This window comes from Colius striatus, chromosome 4, assembly GCF_028858725.1.
Source record: "Colius striatus isolate bColStr4 chromosome 4, bColStr4.1.hap1, whole genome shotgun sequence".
In the NCBI taxonomy this organism is placed as follows: domain Eukaryota; kingdom Metazoa; phylum Chordata; class Aves; order Coliiformes; family Coliidae; genus Colius; species Colius striatus.
The window spans coordinates 80549151-80563251 of NC_084762.1; the positions used below are offsets into that span (position 1 = coordinate 80549151).

General features: G+C 34.6%; 1 protein-coding gene across 3 annotated transcripts in view; it reads right to left on the reverse strand.

The window, feature by feature from the left end:
* Positions 1-14101, reverse strand: part of CSMD3 (CUB and Sushi multiple domains 3) — a 611954-nt gene that overhangs the window by 25601 nt on the left and 572252 nt on the right. For all 3 annotated transcript variants that reach the window (XM_061994596.1, XM_061994595.1, XM_061994594.1), the window contains 5 exons: positions 13245-13421; positions 7497-7676; positions 4710-4883; positions 849-1022; positions 547-620 (listed from right to left, as the gene is read on the reverse strand). In XM_061994596.1, coding sequence (XP_061850580.1) covers positions 547-620; positions 849-1022; positions 4710-4883; positions 7497-7676; positions 13245-13421 — 779 coding nt within the window. The remainder of the gene's footprint in view (positions 1-546; positions 621-848; positions 1023-4709; positions 4884-7496; positions 7677-13244; positions 13422-14101) is intronic.

Genomic DNA, 14101 nt, shown 5'->3' on the forward strand with positions numbered 1-14101 from the left:
GGAATAGGTTGCCCAGAGCAACTATGGAGTCCCTATCCCTGGAAATATTCAACGTCACCTGGACACAGCTCTGATCAGTATGTTCTAGCTGACTCTGCTTTAGAAGAGAGCTTGGACTAGAAGCTCGAGAGGCACCAACTAGCCTCTATGACCCTGTGGTTCATTTGTGCTCACATCACTGACAAATACAACAACAGAATTACTCTCAGGAGGAGAAAAAAAAACCCCACAAAAAAAACCCAGCAGTTTGCTACACACTATACAGATTTCTAAGGAGAGAGGAAATATATATTGGTGGAGAGATCCTGAACATCTTCAAAGTGAAACCACATAGAACTTATCACCAGGATTTCACATAGCGCATTGCGAACAGGGACACAAAAACAATGAAATCCAGCAGTAGGAATAAGGAAACACAAAAACAATCCAGTAATCAGCTCTTACAAGGTATGAGTGGTTTCTGGGCCTCTACTCAGAAGTTTCTAGACTTTGAGATCGTATAAAAAATATTCTAATATGCAAGTTAATAAAAAAAGTATGTTCTACCTGGTATCCAAATGTGTTGTTTTGTGACCCGTGCCTCGGGACTCCTGGATTTTCACATGCTGTGCGGGTAGGTTCTAAAAAAAAAATAATTACAATAAAGAGAAAACAAATTACAGTATCTTAATGAAATACATGCGTGTATCACAACATGCAAAAAGGTAATGAGACGAACAAAAATAAAGTTACTTTCTTTTAAGAGAATATAGAATAACATCAGTATAATTCAAAACTTGTGGAATGACTTAGTTAAAAAGGAATCATAAGCATTTCAAGAAATTTCAATAATATGGGTACAACTTTACCTATACATCGAGGAGAAGAACCACTCCACGTGCCATCTGCTTGACAAATTCTGGTACTGGAGCCAACCAAAATAAAAGGAGGATTGCAGCTGAAAGAGACTTCTGACTGATAGATAAAGCTCTTGCCTTCTCTTTTCCCTTGAGCAGGTACTCCAGGGTCACCACAAAACTTTGCTGTGAGAAAAGACACAGAAATAGAACATATCATTTATTAAAATACACAAAACCAGCACTTACTTGAACTCCATCAAGCAGTTACTCCAAATTTTATATTTATTTTGTTAAACACAGGTGGTATACAGAAACATTTAATAGGAATTCAAAGAAAGACTGGATAGTCACTCTTTAGTCTGTTTCAGTTTACAGTACTTTCTCTAGCTGTTCAAAATGGCCATAAAATGGGTTTGATCAGTAGCTTGAAGTTGACATTTCAGGTTATACAACTTATTTTATTAATGTCTAAATATCCATAGTCTACCTCTGCCGCAAATCACATCAATCTGAAAATCCTCCTGTAGAGAGCAATCAGAGAGTGTACCAAACTGTCTTATCAATCTCCCATTCTCTCCTGTTTTCTGCCATCTACCCCACAGTCAATATTTCTGTATGACTAAAGGTTTCAAAAGATAGATTTTTGGAATGATAAATTCTTACTTCTTCATCCTTCATAGAAATATAAGATTTGGTATGTTTACAATTCTGTACATTTGAAAGTACAGTTAACAAATTGTACCACCTCACTCCCCACCAAATACATGAAAGAAATTTCAAGAGCAATCTAAATGTTAGACACTAACAAGCTCTTATTAGGCAGGATAAATCTGACGATTAAGAATAAGCTCTTAAATTGATCTTTTTACTTTAAATCTATTACCTAAAGAATCCTTAGGTCTATAGTGTATCATAACTAAGTAAATGCCTTCTTCTGCAGTACAAAGTACTGATTATTGTCAGAAGTTGAATTTTGAATAACTGACTCAGAAAATACAGTCAGTTATGGTAAATCCTGATATCAGACTATGTTATTCCCTGACACACAATGGATTCCAATATTTTAGAGTCTAATTTCATATCAAACAGAAAATGTTGTAAAACATATTAAAAAATATAACACTAAGCTAGATGTGTGCAATGACATAAAATGACAATGTGAGCAATGACATGTATGCATGCATGAAAAGCCATGTTGTAAAGTGGAGTTTTATGCTCAATCTTTCTCTTGTACAGACAGAATGTAAATTAAAACAATCATTTCTTTAACAATCATCTTCAAAATACATTTATAATATCTCTATCATTGTCACACATACCTTAAGCTTCTCAAAGACCTGCACACATGAAATGCTCCTGCCCTCTACCTTATACTGTAGACACTGACTGTATGGGACTGTATGCAAGCACACATTGTTGAAAAAAGGCTTAATCATACTAGAAATGTATATAATTTCATGGCTTGATGTGGAATAGGACTGTCTGTGGAATTACAGGCCAAATTCTGAAAAGATCTATGAATTGTAGGTGGTGCCGCACAGTGAACCTCATTGTGTGACTGACATGGTTATAATTTATGTTTTCATTAAAAAATTATGTTTATGTTTTAATTTGAAAATACATGGAACAATTATAGATTCTTAAAACAGAGCCTTGCACTTGTTTTCTCAAGAAATACAAAAATACAAATCCTCAACATTAAAAAATGGTTTCTTGTTAAGCTTATTATTTAAAAAAAAAATTAAGTAAACTTGAACATTTATTTGTCATTTAATTTTACCCAATCACTGAATAGGTATTGAATATCTACTTTCTGTATAGGTAGCCATGGAAACCACATCCCATGGTAAAACAGTTTCCTCCAATATTGGAACAGGGAACTACAGATCAAACTAAAGCTTCAGCAAACTGAAAGCTCTGTGAATATTCCCACTCAAAAAAGTAATATTTTCCTGGGGACTCTGAGAGCCTTTAACAGAGGCAGAGCTGTGGAGCTCTGACAATGAGGCTGTGAGGCTTTTCGGACTCTTTAAAGACATTTAAGCGATTAACGGCAAGTTTTATCTGTATTTAGGAATATTCAGTATACGCTCTAAATCTTTTTGTCATCTATTGCCAAGCTTATAAAAACTACAGTCCTTTAGTTAAATTGAGATATGAATTAATAAATGTTAGTATATTCCTTAATATAAATATACATATATACTAACATAAAATTAATATAATTATTAACTCATATATGATAAATACTTAGGAAAAGACATGACCATATTCCACTCTGAAGAATTATTCCATGTTACATCTATACCTTGCTTATCTTCAGCTACAGACACTATGGAACCAAGCTGAGAACTAAATTTCTGATGTCAGGAACTGCTTCAAGATTTCTCACTGAGAATGACTTTCACCAGCTTCCTCTCATTTCTGCCAGATGGCAGCTAGTTTAAGCTCTTTGACAAGTACTGGCTGCCAGTTGGTTTCTCTTGCAGGCCAATAGGTAACCATTACACATCAACAACATTCACTTAATGTAATCTCTGCATGAAACAGCCTTTAATTCCCAGGCAGTTGCATTCTGTCCTAACTATACCTTTTAAAAAGTTTAAAGTTGGAGTACCTATTCCAGAGGATATAGCAGTATTGAGTATTCCTATCTCAAAGATGACAAATACTTTGTGGTAGCAGAAAAAAATGTTTCTATATTTTCTATATTTCAATATTTCTACTGAGAACAAATGACAAAAAAAAAATTCATGGTCTTGGATAATTATAATATAGTGGACTTTAGAAGAGCTCTATCTAGGGAATTTAAACAACAAATGATGGGTTTTTTTTCTTCCAGAAACAATATATTTTATAATTTTTCCATTATGGTATACACAACTGTAGCAGCAGAATGCAACTGTTGTTGATGAAAATATCATTAGGAAAAAAAAAAGAAAATAGAGATCACCTATATGATGTGCTTTCATACTAGTAGGATATAGTCAAAACAGAGAACATTTTTGAAAGAGTTAGATGAAGAGTGCAAGAAACAGAGAAAGAACAGAGAACTACATTTTGCAACATTTAGCAAGCTAACTGGCAAGCCCAACTACCTGCCATTCTTGATTTAAACTAGTAGAGTCATGAAGATGAAATTATCCTCTTCCAGTTAGACTCCTAGCTCCAGACCATTAGAGAGCTTTAGCTATTCTACAAATAACTACAGAACCTTCTTCACTGAAATAAATCAAATATCTTTCAGAGCCATCACAACCAATTATTTGAAAAATCTTTTAAAAGAAAAAATGGATTGACAGCAACCTAAAGAAAAAGTCACATTTGCTATTGTAATGATAATTGTAGCAATATAAAAATCCATCAATGTTATAACTTTGAGGTTAATAAAATCTCTTGCATAAAACATGTAACTTAGTTTAATATAGGGGGAAAAAAAGAAAATTGTCCAGGAATCACCCTGTGGCTTAGTCAACATTGCTGACAGAAAAAAAAATTTGTACTATTAGAGAAAGTTTAGAATGAGTAATGAGTAATAAATAAAAGATATCATAATGAAACTTTCCCTATTCTAGATACAGTTTGATCTGAAAATAAGTTAGCAACTCTTAATCATGTTTTTCCTTTGATCATTTTGTACATATTGCCTGTAATATTTTTTTATATTTGTATTTAAAGCTTCCCATAAGCTCACAAGGATTTACAGATACTCCTATGCTTTCTTCACTCCACAAAAATATTATAATTTTGGAATTCTTTTTGCCCCAGATTTGTAATTAAGCCACTGGTAGGGGGAAATAAACAGGTGGAAAAGAAAAAAAAGCCTTATAGGTGAATAAAGAAATACTTGACTATAAAGTAAATACATACGCAAGCACTGAGGTACTTCACCACTCCATGTTCCATTTCCAACGCAAGTCAAAACAGCAGGAAAAGAGAGTTCATATCCTGGAGAGCAAATATAGCTGATGCTAAATCCCCAGTCCAAGTTTGTTCCTTCCAACCTCCCATTAGAGATCTGCGGAGGAGTTGGGCAGGTAACAGCTGCAATAATATTCAAAACAATTAGGCCCAGCTGCTGTAAATATCCCTAGTGTACACAATTACTAGAAGAACCATATGTGCTAATTTCACCTTTTTTAGAGGACAATAGAATCAGGACATGCTATCTTCCTCACTGCCACATTTCCTAAAGTTAGTATTTCTGGTTTCCTCCATTTAGGAGACTGTGACTGATTGATGAAGTGTCTTAAATAAAACAGGATGATGTACCAAATCAAATAGGAAGACTATTTAAAAATCAGTATAGAGAAAATTAAGTATACAACAGGTATGTCTGGTAGTAGGCTAAAAAATGAATTTGTCTGTTTACAACATAAAGTACAATTATTTCTAGTTGTCACAGTAAAAGATTTTTTTTTTTTCTGTTAACCAGCTTAGGTCTTTGCTCTCAGTATAATTTCACATTTCCAGGTCTTCCAGAAAAAAAAAAAAAAAAAGGAAATATCTTCTACTGAATTGTTGTAAAGTGTACTAAAAAACACCACATGAGGACAGTAGAAAAAAAAGTACACAGACAAAAGTGTAGTGATGAAGATTCACTGCATCATGAGGTAGTAACAAATAATTGGTAATTGAGAGCAGAAGGAAAAAGTGTATAAAAAAGTTAAATGAAAAAAAAAAAAGACTCTAAAAGAGAAAAGGGGAAATTTAGGCCAAAATAACTAGAATTAATAAGAAAGAGAAAAATTATTAAAAATGTTGAGAGAAACTGTGTGAAAGAAAAAGCAAGCAAATTAAACTAGTATGATTTAATCTAATGGTGACAGTTGGCTTAAATAGGAAGAGATGATGACTAAACAAAGCAGACACATAGTTCAGAAAAACCGAGGAAATTAAATTCTAGAGTCATAACCTTAAGTCATAAACTTACGTTTAGACAATTGTCATCTTACAGGCTCAAAAGAAGTCACAGTACTATGAATTAGAATGTGATCTGCAGAAGGTTCACCATGTACCATTTCTCCACTCTAATTATACTCTTCAGTGAGAGAATCTCAACTATATATACCACAAAGATGCTCTGCAGCATCATTTATTGATGTTTGAGAATGCTGGATGGAAGTAGTACTATTATCAAATAACCTTTTGCCAACAACTTAAAATAAATTTAAGCCTTAATTTTTAGACTTTCTCTTGCTCTGATTGATAATTTAAAATAAAAACCACCAAACAATCATTCCAGTAAAATACATGGTAGCTTGTGTATCTCTATTTGCATAAAAGTGAGTAAAAATGAGTATTACAAGCAGCAAGAGTCAGTCTACATTCTCCAAGAGCTTCATAACTAGTTCTGTTAAAAAATCTATGCTTTAACTTCTGAGTTGATATCAGTCAATAATGAGGAGAGAGAAGAAGTAGCATGAAAATAGGTGCAGTATCAGAATTTTTGGAGTGAAAAAAGCAAAACAAAACAACACCCAACAACAAGGTTGACATCTGGAATATGTTGGGAAAATATCTTAAAAAATTTACATTATTAAAGATGAATTATAACTAAACTAGACTTTGTAAAATATTGCTGAATTGTACTCAGCAAAGAAAGGAATTGCGAATGTGATGGAAATTTGAATATTATTTGATATGTTTTGATGAATAAATTTAAGGAAGGAAAATAAGTTCTGCTGAGCAGGTATGTAACTGTCCTTGAAAGCAAAACAGAAGGAATGTGGATGAGAATAAAGTAAGTACAGACTTGGTCAAATAATTTTTAAAAAAAAACTGAGATTAGACATACTTAATGAGAACCAGAAAGAAAACATCAAAATGCTCCTCTACAGCTGTGGTATACGAAAGAGTTAGAAAAAATACTTTAGATAGACGTTTTAGTGAGTTTCCCAGAGAATATTGTTTCGATTACACAGAAAGGTGGTCTTTCAGTAACATTCAGATTTTTTGCCTTTTAAATTTCAACAGAGAACATAAAAACGTTCCAATAAAACAGAAAACCATGAATGAAATTAATAAAAGAGAGAAAAGGAAAATCTTGATATTACTTCTTTCAGTTTTCACAGCAGAGAAATTAACATGGAAGCAGAAAAATATTTATTAGGGAATTTGTTAGAAGGAATTGGTCTTTTTGTGAAGTATATGAATAAAGCGCACTGATGCTGAAAGGTCCAAGTCTAATAAAAGAGGAATCAGAGAAGAATCTGCATAGGGTAAACTAGAACAATTTGACTTTGACTAAGTTCAGTTGTATATATGCAGACCTTTCCCAAAGATGTCTATCATGTGCTTTAGTGGACCTTTTGTAAAAACTGGGATATATATAAGGTCACTTCTGGTATGACATGCTACCTATAACAAACCAACCAACCAAAATTATTATTTTATATTTACTAATTCAGCTTAGCAGCAAAATAATAAAATATTTGATAAATATACAAAAAATTGTTCAACATTTTGTGCTGGTATGAAAAATAAAAAAGAAAAGAAGCAAAGGATGAAATCACTGTTTCTGCAGCCAAATATAAATTCAGTATATTCATACAAACAGTAAGTTTTGATTTCTGTGAAAATACCTGACTAATTACAATAAACAGTGGATGTAAATGTCATAAAAGAAACAGTTGAAAATTAAAATAAATGTTGTACCTTTGCATGTTGGGATTACTCCACTCCATGTGCCATTGCTAGTACAAGTGCGAATTAAGGAGCTATTTGATTCCATTGTATAACCAGGTTGGCACATATAAGTAACATTTTGTCCAACAACATAATCATCACCGTATCTCATGCCATTGGCTGGGACTCCTGGATCTCCACAACTGATAACTGCAAATACATAGTTGAGGAACATATTTTACACCTAAATGTGATTTATTCATATATGAAGGCAAAACTAAGAATTTATTGGTGAAAAAATGAGATGGAAAAACGTATCATAAATCTAATCTCCATCACAGGAAGATAAAAATATATATCATCTGAGTTAGCTGCCAAACACAACATGTGGAGTAGTGTTATAGTTCGAGACCATCAATGTCTGTTCAACAATAGAAGTAATAGACTATGGAAATATAATCAGTAAAATTTCAAGAATATAAAATGAAAAAAATAAACCAATTGATAATCCACATATCACTACAGTCCTTTGCTACCCTCAAACTTTCCTATCAGTTCATAGTTTCACTATTAAGGAAGCATTTATCTATTGTTTAATTACCTTTCCATGCACATATACTGAAAGGAAACAGAGTCTGGAAAATTTAAGATACATGTCTGCAAAAAGCTCTTGCTTTGTAAATGCTCACATGGTTACTATGTGAAAATCCCTAAACATGGGCCATGGTTTATGCCAAAATTAGTCCTATATTACTGTAACAAGTGAGAGTGGTTATCAAACCTCTTATTTACTTCTAATGTCAGGAGAAATTTTAATCTCCTGATGAGATTAAATATTCATAAAGAGTCAATAAGAGTTATATTGTTATAATCTGAGAATAATATTAAACTAGGCAAGTTTCTCTCAAATGCAGTTGATTGAATACATCAGTTTCTGGAACACTTTCAATTAGAAACCTTGAGAACCCTCGTGGTAATGATAATAAACTGTTGTTTTCAGAAAAGAATACAAACATCATGGAAAAAATCTAGTTAATATAAATTACAGCATCCATGTGTTTTATAGCTTATCTTATAGTAAACTTGACAATCTCTTTACAGTATTTTTATGATATGTAGTATGCATAATCTACGGTTTATCACAGTCTGAGTGACGAAATACTAATTAAGCTACATGTATCCAATCTTTAAAAGAAAATAATTGCCCACACAGTCTATAAATACAGAAGAGACTAATAAAACATACCACAGGGTTATCTGTGTTAGTGTAAAGGTAGTTAGTGTAGTGACAAAGAAAATTTGAGATCAGTTTATTTTATTTTACCTAGTAAAATGTTTTGGGTTTGTTTTTTTTTTGACACAAACGAGTAAAAAGTCATAGAGTTCTCTTTCTCATTCTCCAAAAATATAAGGCTGTGAAATACAGAATTGTTTCTTTTAGTTATAGGACTATATTCAAATACTCTATGTGTTTTACCTCTAACTATTTTACATATTCCATTTACTCTCCTCAAGGTTGCAAATTCAACTAAAATCATCCTTGATATTTTTAAAGTATACTTTCCTTTTGAGTGATTTACAACATAATGCTCTTGCCTTTATCTTTTTTCCCTAATCCTTATTTCATCTCTTTAGATTTCCTGTATGAAGAATATTTCAAATCATTGCTGTACGAATTTAAGAATGTACAAAACACCATTCAACATTTATGATCAAACAGTTCCACAAATTATCAATTTATTCTGTACTGTTGGAGAACTATTTTTTTTGTTTATTTAAATCCAACTATAACCATGTTCTCATTTTTTTTTTAACCGTTCCTTACAATCTCCATTACTTTCTTTTGGTCATTAACAGAAACATTTTTCTTCTTCCATTGTTATTACTACTGTAATGATTATATCCTTTCCTGCTACTGATATAGATCTGTTATACGGATCTGTTTAGTCTAGAAAAGAGGAGACTGAGGAGGGATCTAGTTAATATTTACAAATATCTAAATGGTGGATGCCAGAAGGTTGGGGCATCCCTTTTTTTGTTGTATCTAGTGACAGGACAAAGGTTAATGGGATGAAGCTGGAAAACAAAAAATTCCATTCAAACATAAGGAAAAACTATTTTACTGTGAGGGTGAGGGAGCCCTGGCACAGGCTGCCCAGGGAGGATGTGGAGTCTCCTTCTCTGGAGGTTTTCAAAACCTGCCTGGATGCATTGCTGTGCAACCTGATCTGAGTAGACCTGCTTTTGCAGGGGGGCTGGACTAGATGATCTCTAAAGGCTCCTTCCAGCTCCTACCATTCCGTGATTCTGTAAGAGACATGTGGTAGCTACTTAGCAGGCTCGGTGGTATTTTCTGAAGCTCACAGATTCAGACAATCAGAGAACCACAGAATGGTGAGGCTAGAAGGGATCTCTGGAGGTCATCTTATCAAAATTTCCTGCTCAAACAGTACATCCAATGACCCAAAGCTGGACCATCTCCAGTTAAGTCATTGTGTTAGGCATAAGCCAGCTTAAATTGTTGTAGTGATCCTGACCAGAACACCATTGCACATCAAGGGGTCACTGATCTCCAATACAGTTAGCCAGATGAATGCCAAACAATAATCAAAAAGGCAGAAAAGCATCAGACTGGGATTCTCGGAATTTGTACCTTTCTTGGTAAGATTTCAATTGTTCTTTTCATGTTCTGACCGCTCTGCGGGATACATATAAAACTAAAATCCCCTAAATATTATTACTGGAATAAATATATAAGGAAATATACTTTCTAGATGTACAATCATAATAACAACAGAATGCTGTATTAGGAATGTTAATACATGCATAGCAAAGTTAAAATACTTGTATAAGAATTAAATTAAGAATATTTTTTTCTACATTTCTATCCAAAATCCTTTTTCTACCTGAGCAGTTTTTTTGAGAAGGCTGTTATAGCATTTATTTCACCTAAATGTCACTCTTAAATATAGATGTAGTTCCCATCACAAAACACCTTTATCCTTGGAACAATTAATCTGGTTCTCATTGTATCTTCGAAAATAATAAATACATAAAAAATAGTGGGATCTCTTACAGTTTCGCTGCCTCCAAAGTCTGCTATTCAAATGCTTGCTATTAAAAATTGATTTAAAAACCACAAAAGAAGGAGATATTTTCTTATTTTTGATCTCTATTTGGGTTGCTATAATTGTGTAAAGTAGCCAAATCTTTGAAAATTAGGGTATAAGTTCAAAATGTTTGCCATACCTCTAATAAGCATTCATGTGTCACATAAGCATAAATATTTCATAATTGTAGCTAAAAGATGAACTAGGACAAGAAATAAAGAAGGAACTGATGGGCTTGAGAATAAACTGTTGCAAAATCATAGAAACATAGAATGGTACTGTTGGAAGGGACCTTTAGAGATCATCTAGTCCAATCCCCCTGCAGTATCAGGTCCACCTAGATCAGGTCACATAGGAACATATCCAGGCGGATCTTGAAGACTTCCAAGGAAGGAGACTCCACAACCCCTCTGGGCAGCCTGTTCCACTGCTCCATCACTCTCACAGTGAAATAGTTTTTTCTTATATTTAAGTGGAACTTTTTGTGTTCCAGCTTCATTCCATTACCCCTTGTCCTGTTGCTAGCTACTATAGAAAAAAGGGATGTCCCAACCTCCTGACACCCACCCTTTAGATATTTATAAATGTTAATAAGATCTCCCCTTAGTCTCCTCTTCTCCAGACTAAACAGCCCCAGTTCCCGCAGCCTTTCCTCATATGAAAGATGTTCCAGTCCCCTGATGATCTTGGTGGCCCTGCGCTGGACTCTCTCCAGAAGTTCTCTGTCCTTCTGGAGCTGGGGAGCCCAGAAATGGACACAGTACTCCAGATGAGGCCTCACCAGGGAAGACTAGAGGGGGAGAAGATCCTCCCTTGACCTACTGGCCACACTCTTCTTGATGCATCCCAGAATGCCATTGGCCTTCTTGGCCACGAGGGCACATTGCTGTCTCATATTTAGTTTGTTATCAATCAGGATTCCCAGGTCTCTCTCTGCAGAGCTGCTCTTCAGCAGTTCGACCCCCAGCCTGTACTGGTGCATGGAGTTGTTCCTTCCCAGATGCAGGACTCTGCACTTGTCCCGGTTGAACCTCATGAGGTTCCTCTCTGCCCAGCTCTCAAGCCACTCGAATGCCGCTGAATGGCAGCACAGCCTTCTGGGGAATCAGTCAGTCCTCCCAGTTTGGTGTCATCAGTGAACTCGTTGAGGGTACACTCTGTCCCCTCATCCAGGTCGTTGATGAAGATGTTGAACAAGAGTGGCCCCAGAACCAATCCCTGTGGAACTCCACTGGCCACAGGCCTCCAACTCGACTCTGTGCCATTGATCACCACCCTCTGGGCTCTGACATTCAGCCAGGTCTCGATCCACTTCACTGTCCACTCATCCGATCCACACTGCCTGAGCTTTCTGATGAGGATGTTATGGGAGACAGTGTCAAAAGCCTTGCTGAAGTCAAGGTAGATGACATCCGCTGCTCTCCCTTCACCTAGCCAGCAGGTTTTGCACTCATAGAAGGCTATCAGGTTTGTCAGACAGGATTTCCCCTTGGTGAATCCTTTTTGACTCCCTCTGATAACCACATTTTCCTTCATATGTTTAGTGACAACATTCAGGATGAGTTGTTATATCACCATACCAGGAAATGAGGTCAGACTGACCAGTCTGTAGTTTCCTGGGTTGTCCTTCCTGCCCTTTTTGAAGACTAGAGTGACACTGGCCTTTCTCCAGTCCTCAGACACCTCACCTGTCCTCCATGATTGTTCAAAAATGATGGAGAGAGGTTTAGCAATCATGTCAGCCGGCTCCCTCAGCACTCTAGGATACATCCCATCAGGACCCATTGACTTATGAGTCTTAAGATTGGCCAACAAGTCTTTAAACTCTTCCTCTTCCACCCAGGGCAAGTCCTCTGCTATCCTTGCTAGACTGGGCTTCTCGAGGGCCGGCCTTGGCCATAAAGACTGAAGCCAGGAAGACATTCAGTACTTTGGCGTTCTCTGCATCCTCAGTTACCAGGGCACCCTCTGTGTTTAGCAGTGGATTCACAATCCCCCTCGTCTTCCTTCTGCTGATGATGTATAAATGCTTATTATGAATATGAGAGAAGCTGAAATAGTTTCTGTCATCTGAGTAACCAAAGTAAGTACAAGGTTAATGAAGAGGCCAAACACTAGACATTATGTGAGAGAAGACAACAGCTTTGACCTCAGAGTCACTGCAAAAAGAATTTTCAAACATTCATTTCAAGGTTTTTATTCACTGCCCTCTGGAAGATCAAAATATTTTACTGGTAAGTTTTCACAATGAAGAAAAGCAATTAAATGAATAAAGACTGAATATGATATATTGCAAAATATAAACAAAATTAAAAATACATACTAGGAAAAAATAGTATATATTATAAATAGTATACTATATAATATAGTATATACTATATTATAAAATAGTATAATACTAAAGTAGCTAGATTATGTTACCTTACAACTCCTTTAACCTGTAAGAGCAGTCTCGATGTTTTACCGTACTATATCTTTGTTTAAGAAAACTATATTCTTCATCTTCTCATAACAACTTTTTAAAAACTATTTCAGGTACAAAGCTATGTATGAAGCATTGCAAGAAAAAGATGAAGATTTAATTTATTTGCATCCAATTGCTATCTTTTACTTTATTGTGTTTTAGAGAACAGAAAAATAAAGACTATTCATTAGAAATGTGTCTTACTTGTGCAGTTTGGCAAGGACCCAGACCATGTTCCATTGGCAGTGCATTGTCTTACAGATGATCCAGAAAGTATGTATCCTTCCACACACGAATAAATTACTGAATTAGAGAAGGTAGTTCCATCAATACGAAATACTTTTCCATTAGCAGTTGTTCCTGGATTGCCACACTGCACAGCTATAAAGAAAAATATTAAATATTTTTAAAAAGTAGTATAGAGTACTTTTGAAATAGTAATGTTTTAGGACAATCCTGCCACTAGCAGTGTTGCTGTGGTACTATTGTCCTTAAACCTGTAAGTTTCATCATCCACTGATATGTTGTATACGAAACATGAATTGCTTCTTTTTATCTTTTTTTTTTTTTTAATCTTTTTATCTTTTATACATAGGGGAAATAAAGCCTAATAATTTAACTATTAAATCTGCATTACATGAATGCTAATTTAGCTGCAAGGACAAAATGCAAATTATAAGAAAATGCCTGATCTATAACTATCATCGTAGACTTAATTTGAATCTATAGTATGTATGCCTTTAGAGTATCATCAAAGTATATTCCCTACCTAATTCAAATTACAGAATAGGGTCAAACTTTTATTTAATAGGTAATATAAATAGTATTAGTAAATACATGCGTTAATCCATATTTTAATCCAATCGATAATGAAATACTGACACAATTTCCTAAAATTCAGTTATTTCCTCTAAAATTCAGATTTATAATGGTTATAATTAAAAATCAGGTGATGGGGAGATTTTTAAAGGAAAAATTCTTGCAGTAAAAACTGAGTCCATGAGGCCTTATCTATTTCTTTTTCTGACTAGTTTTTTTTTTGTGGTGGATAACACATGGTG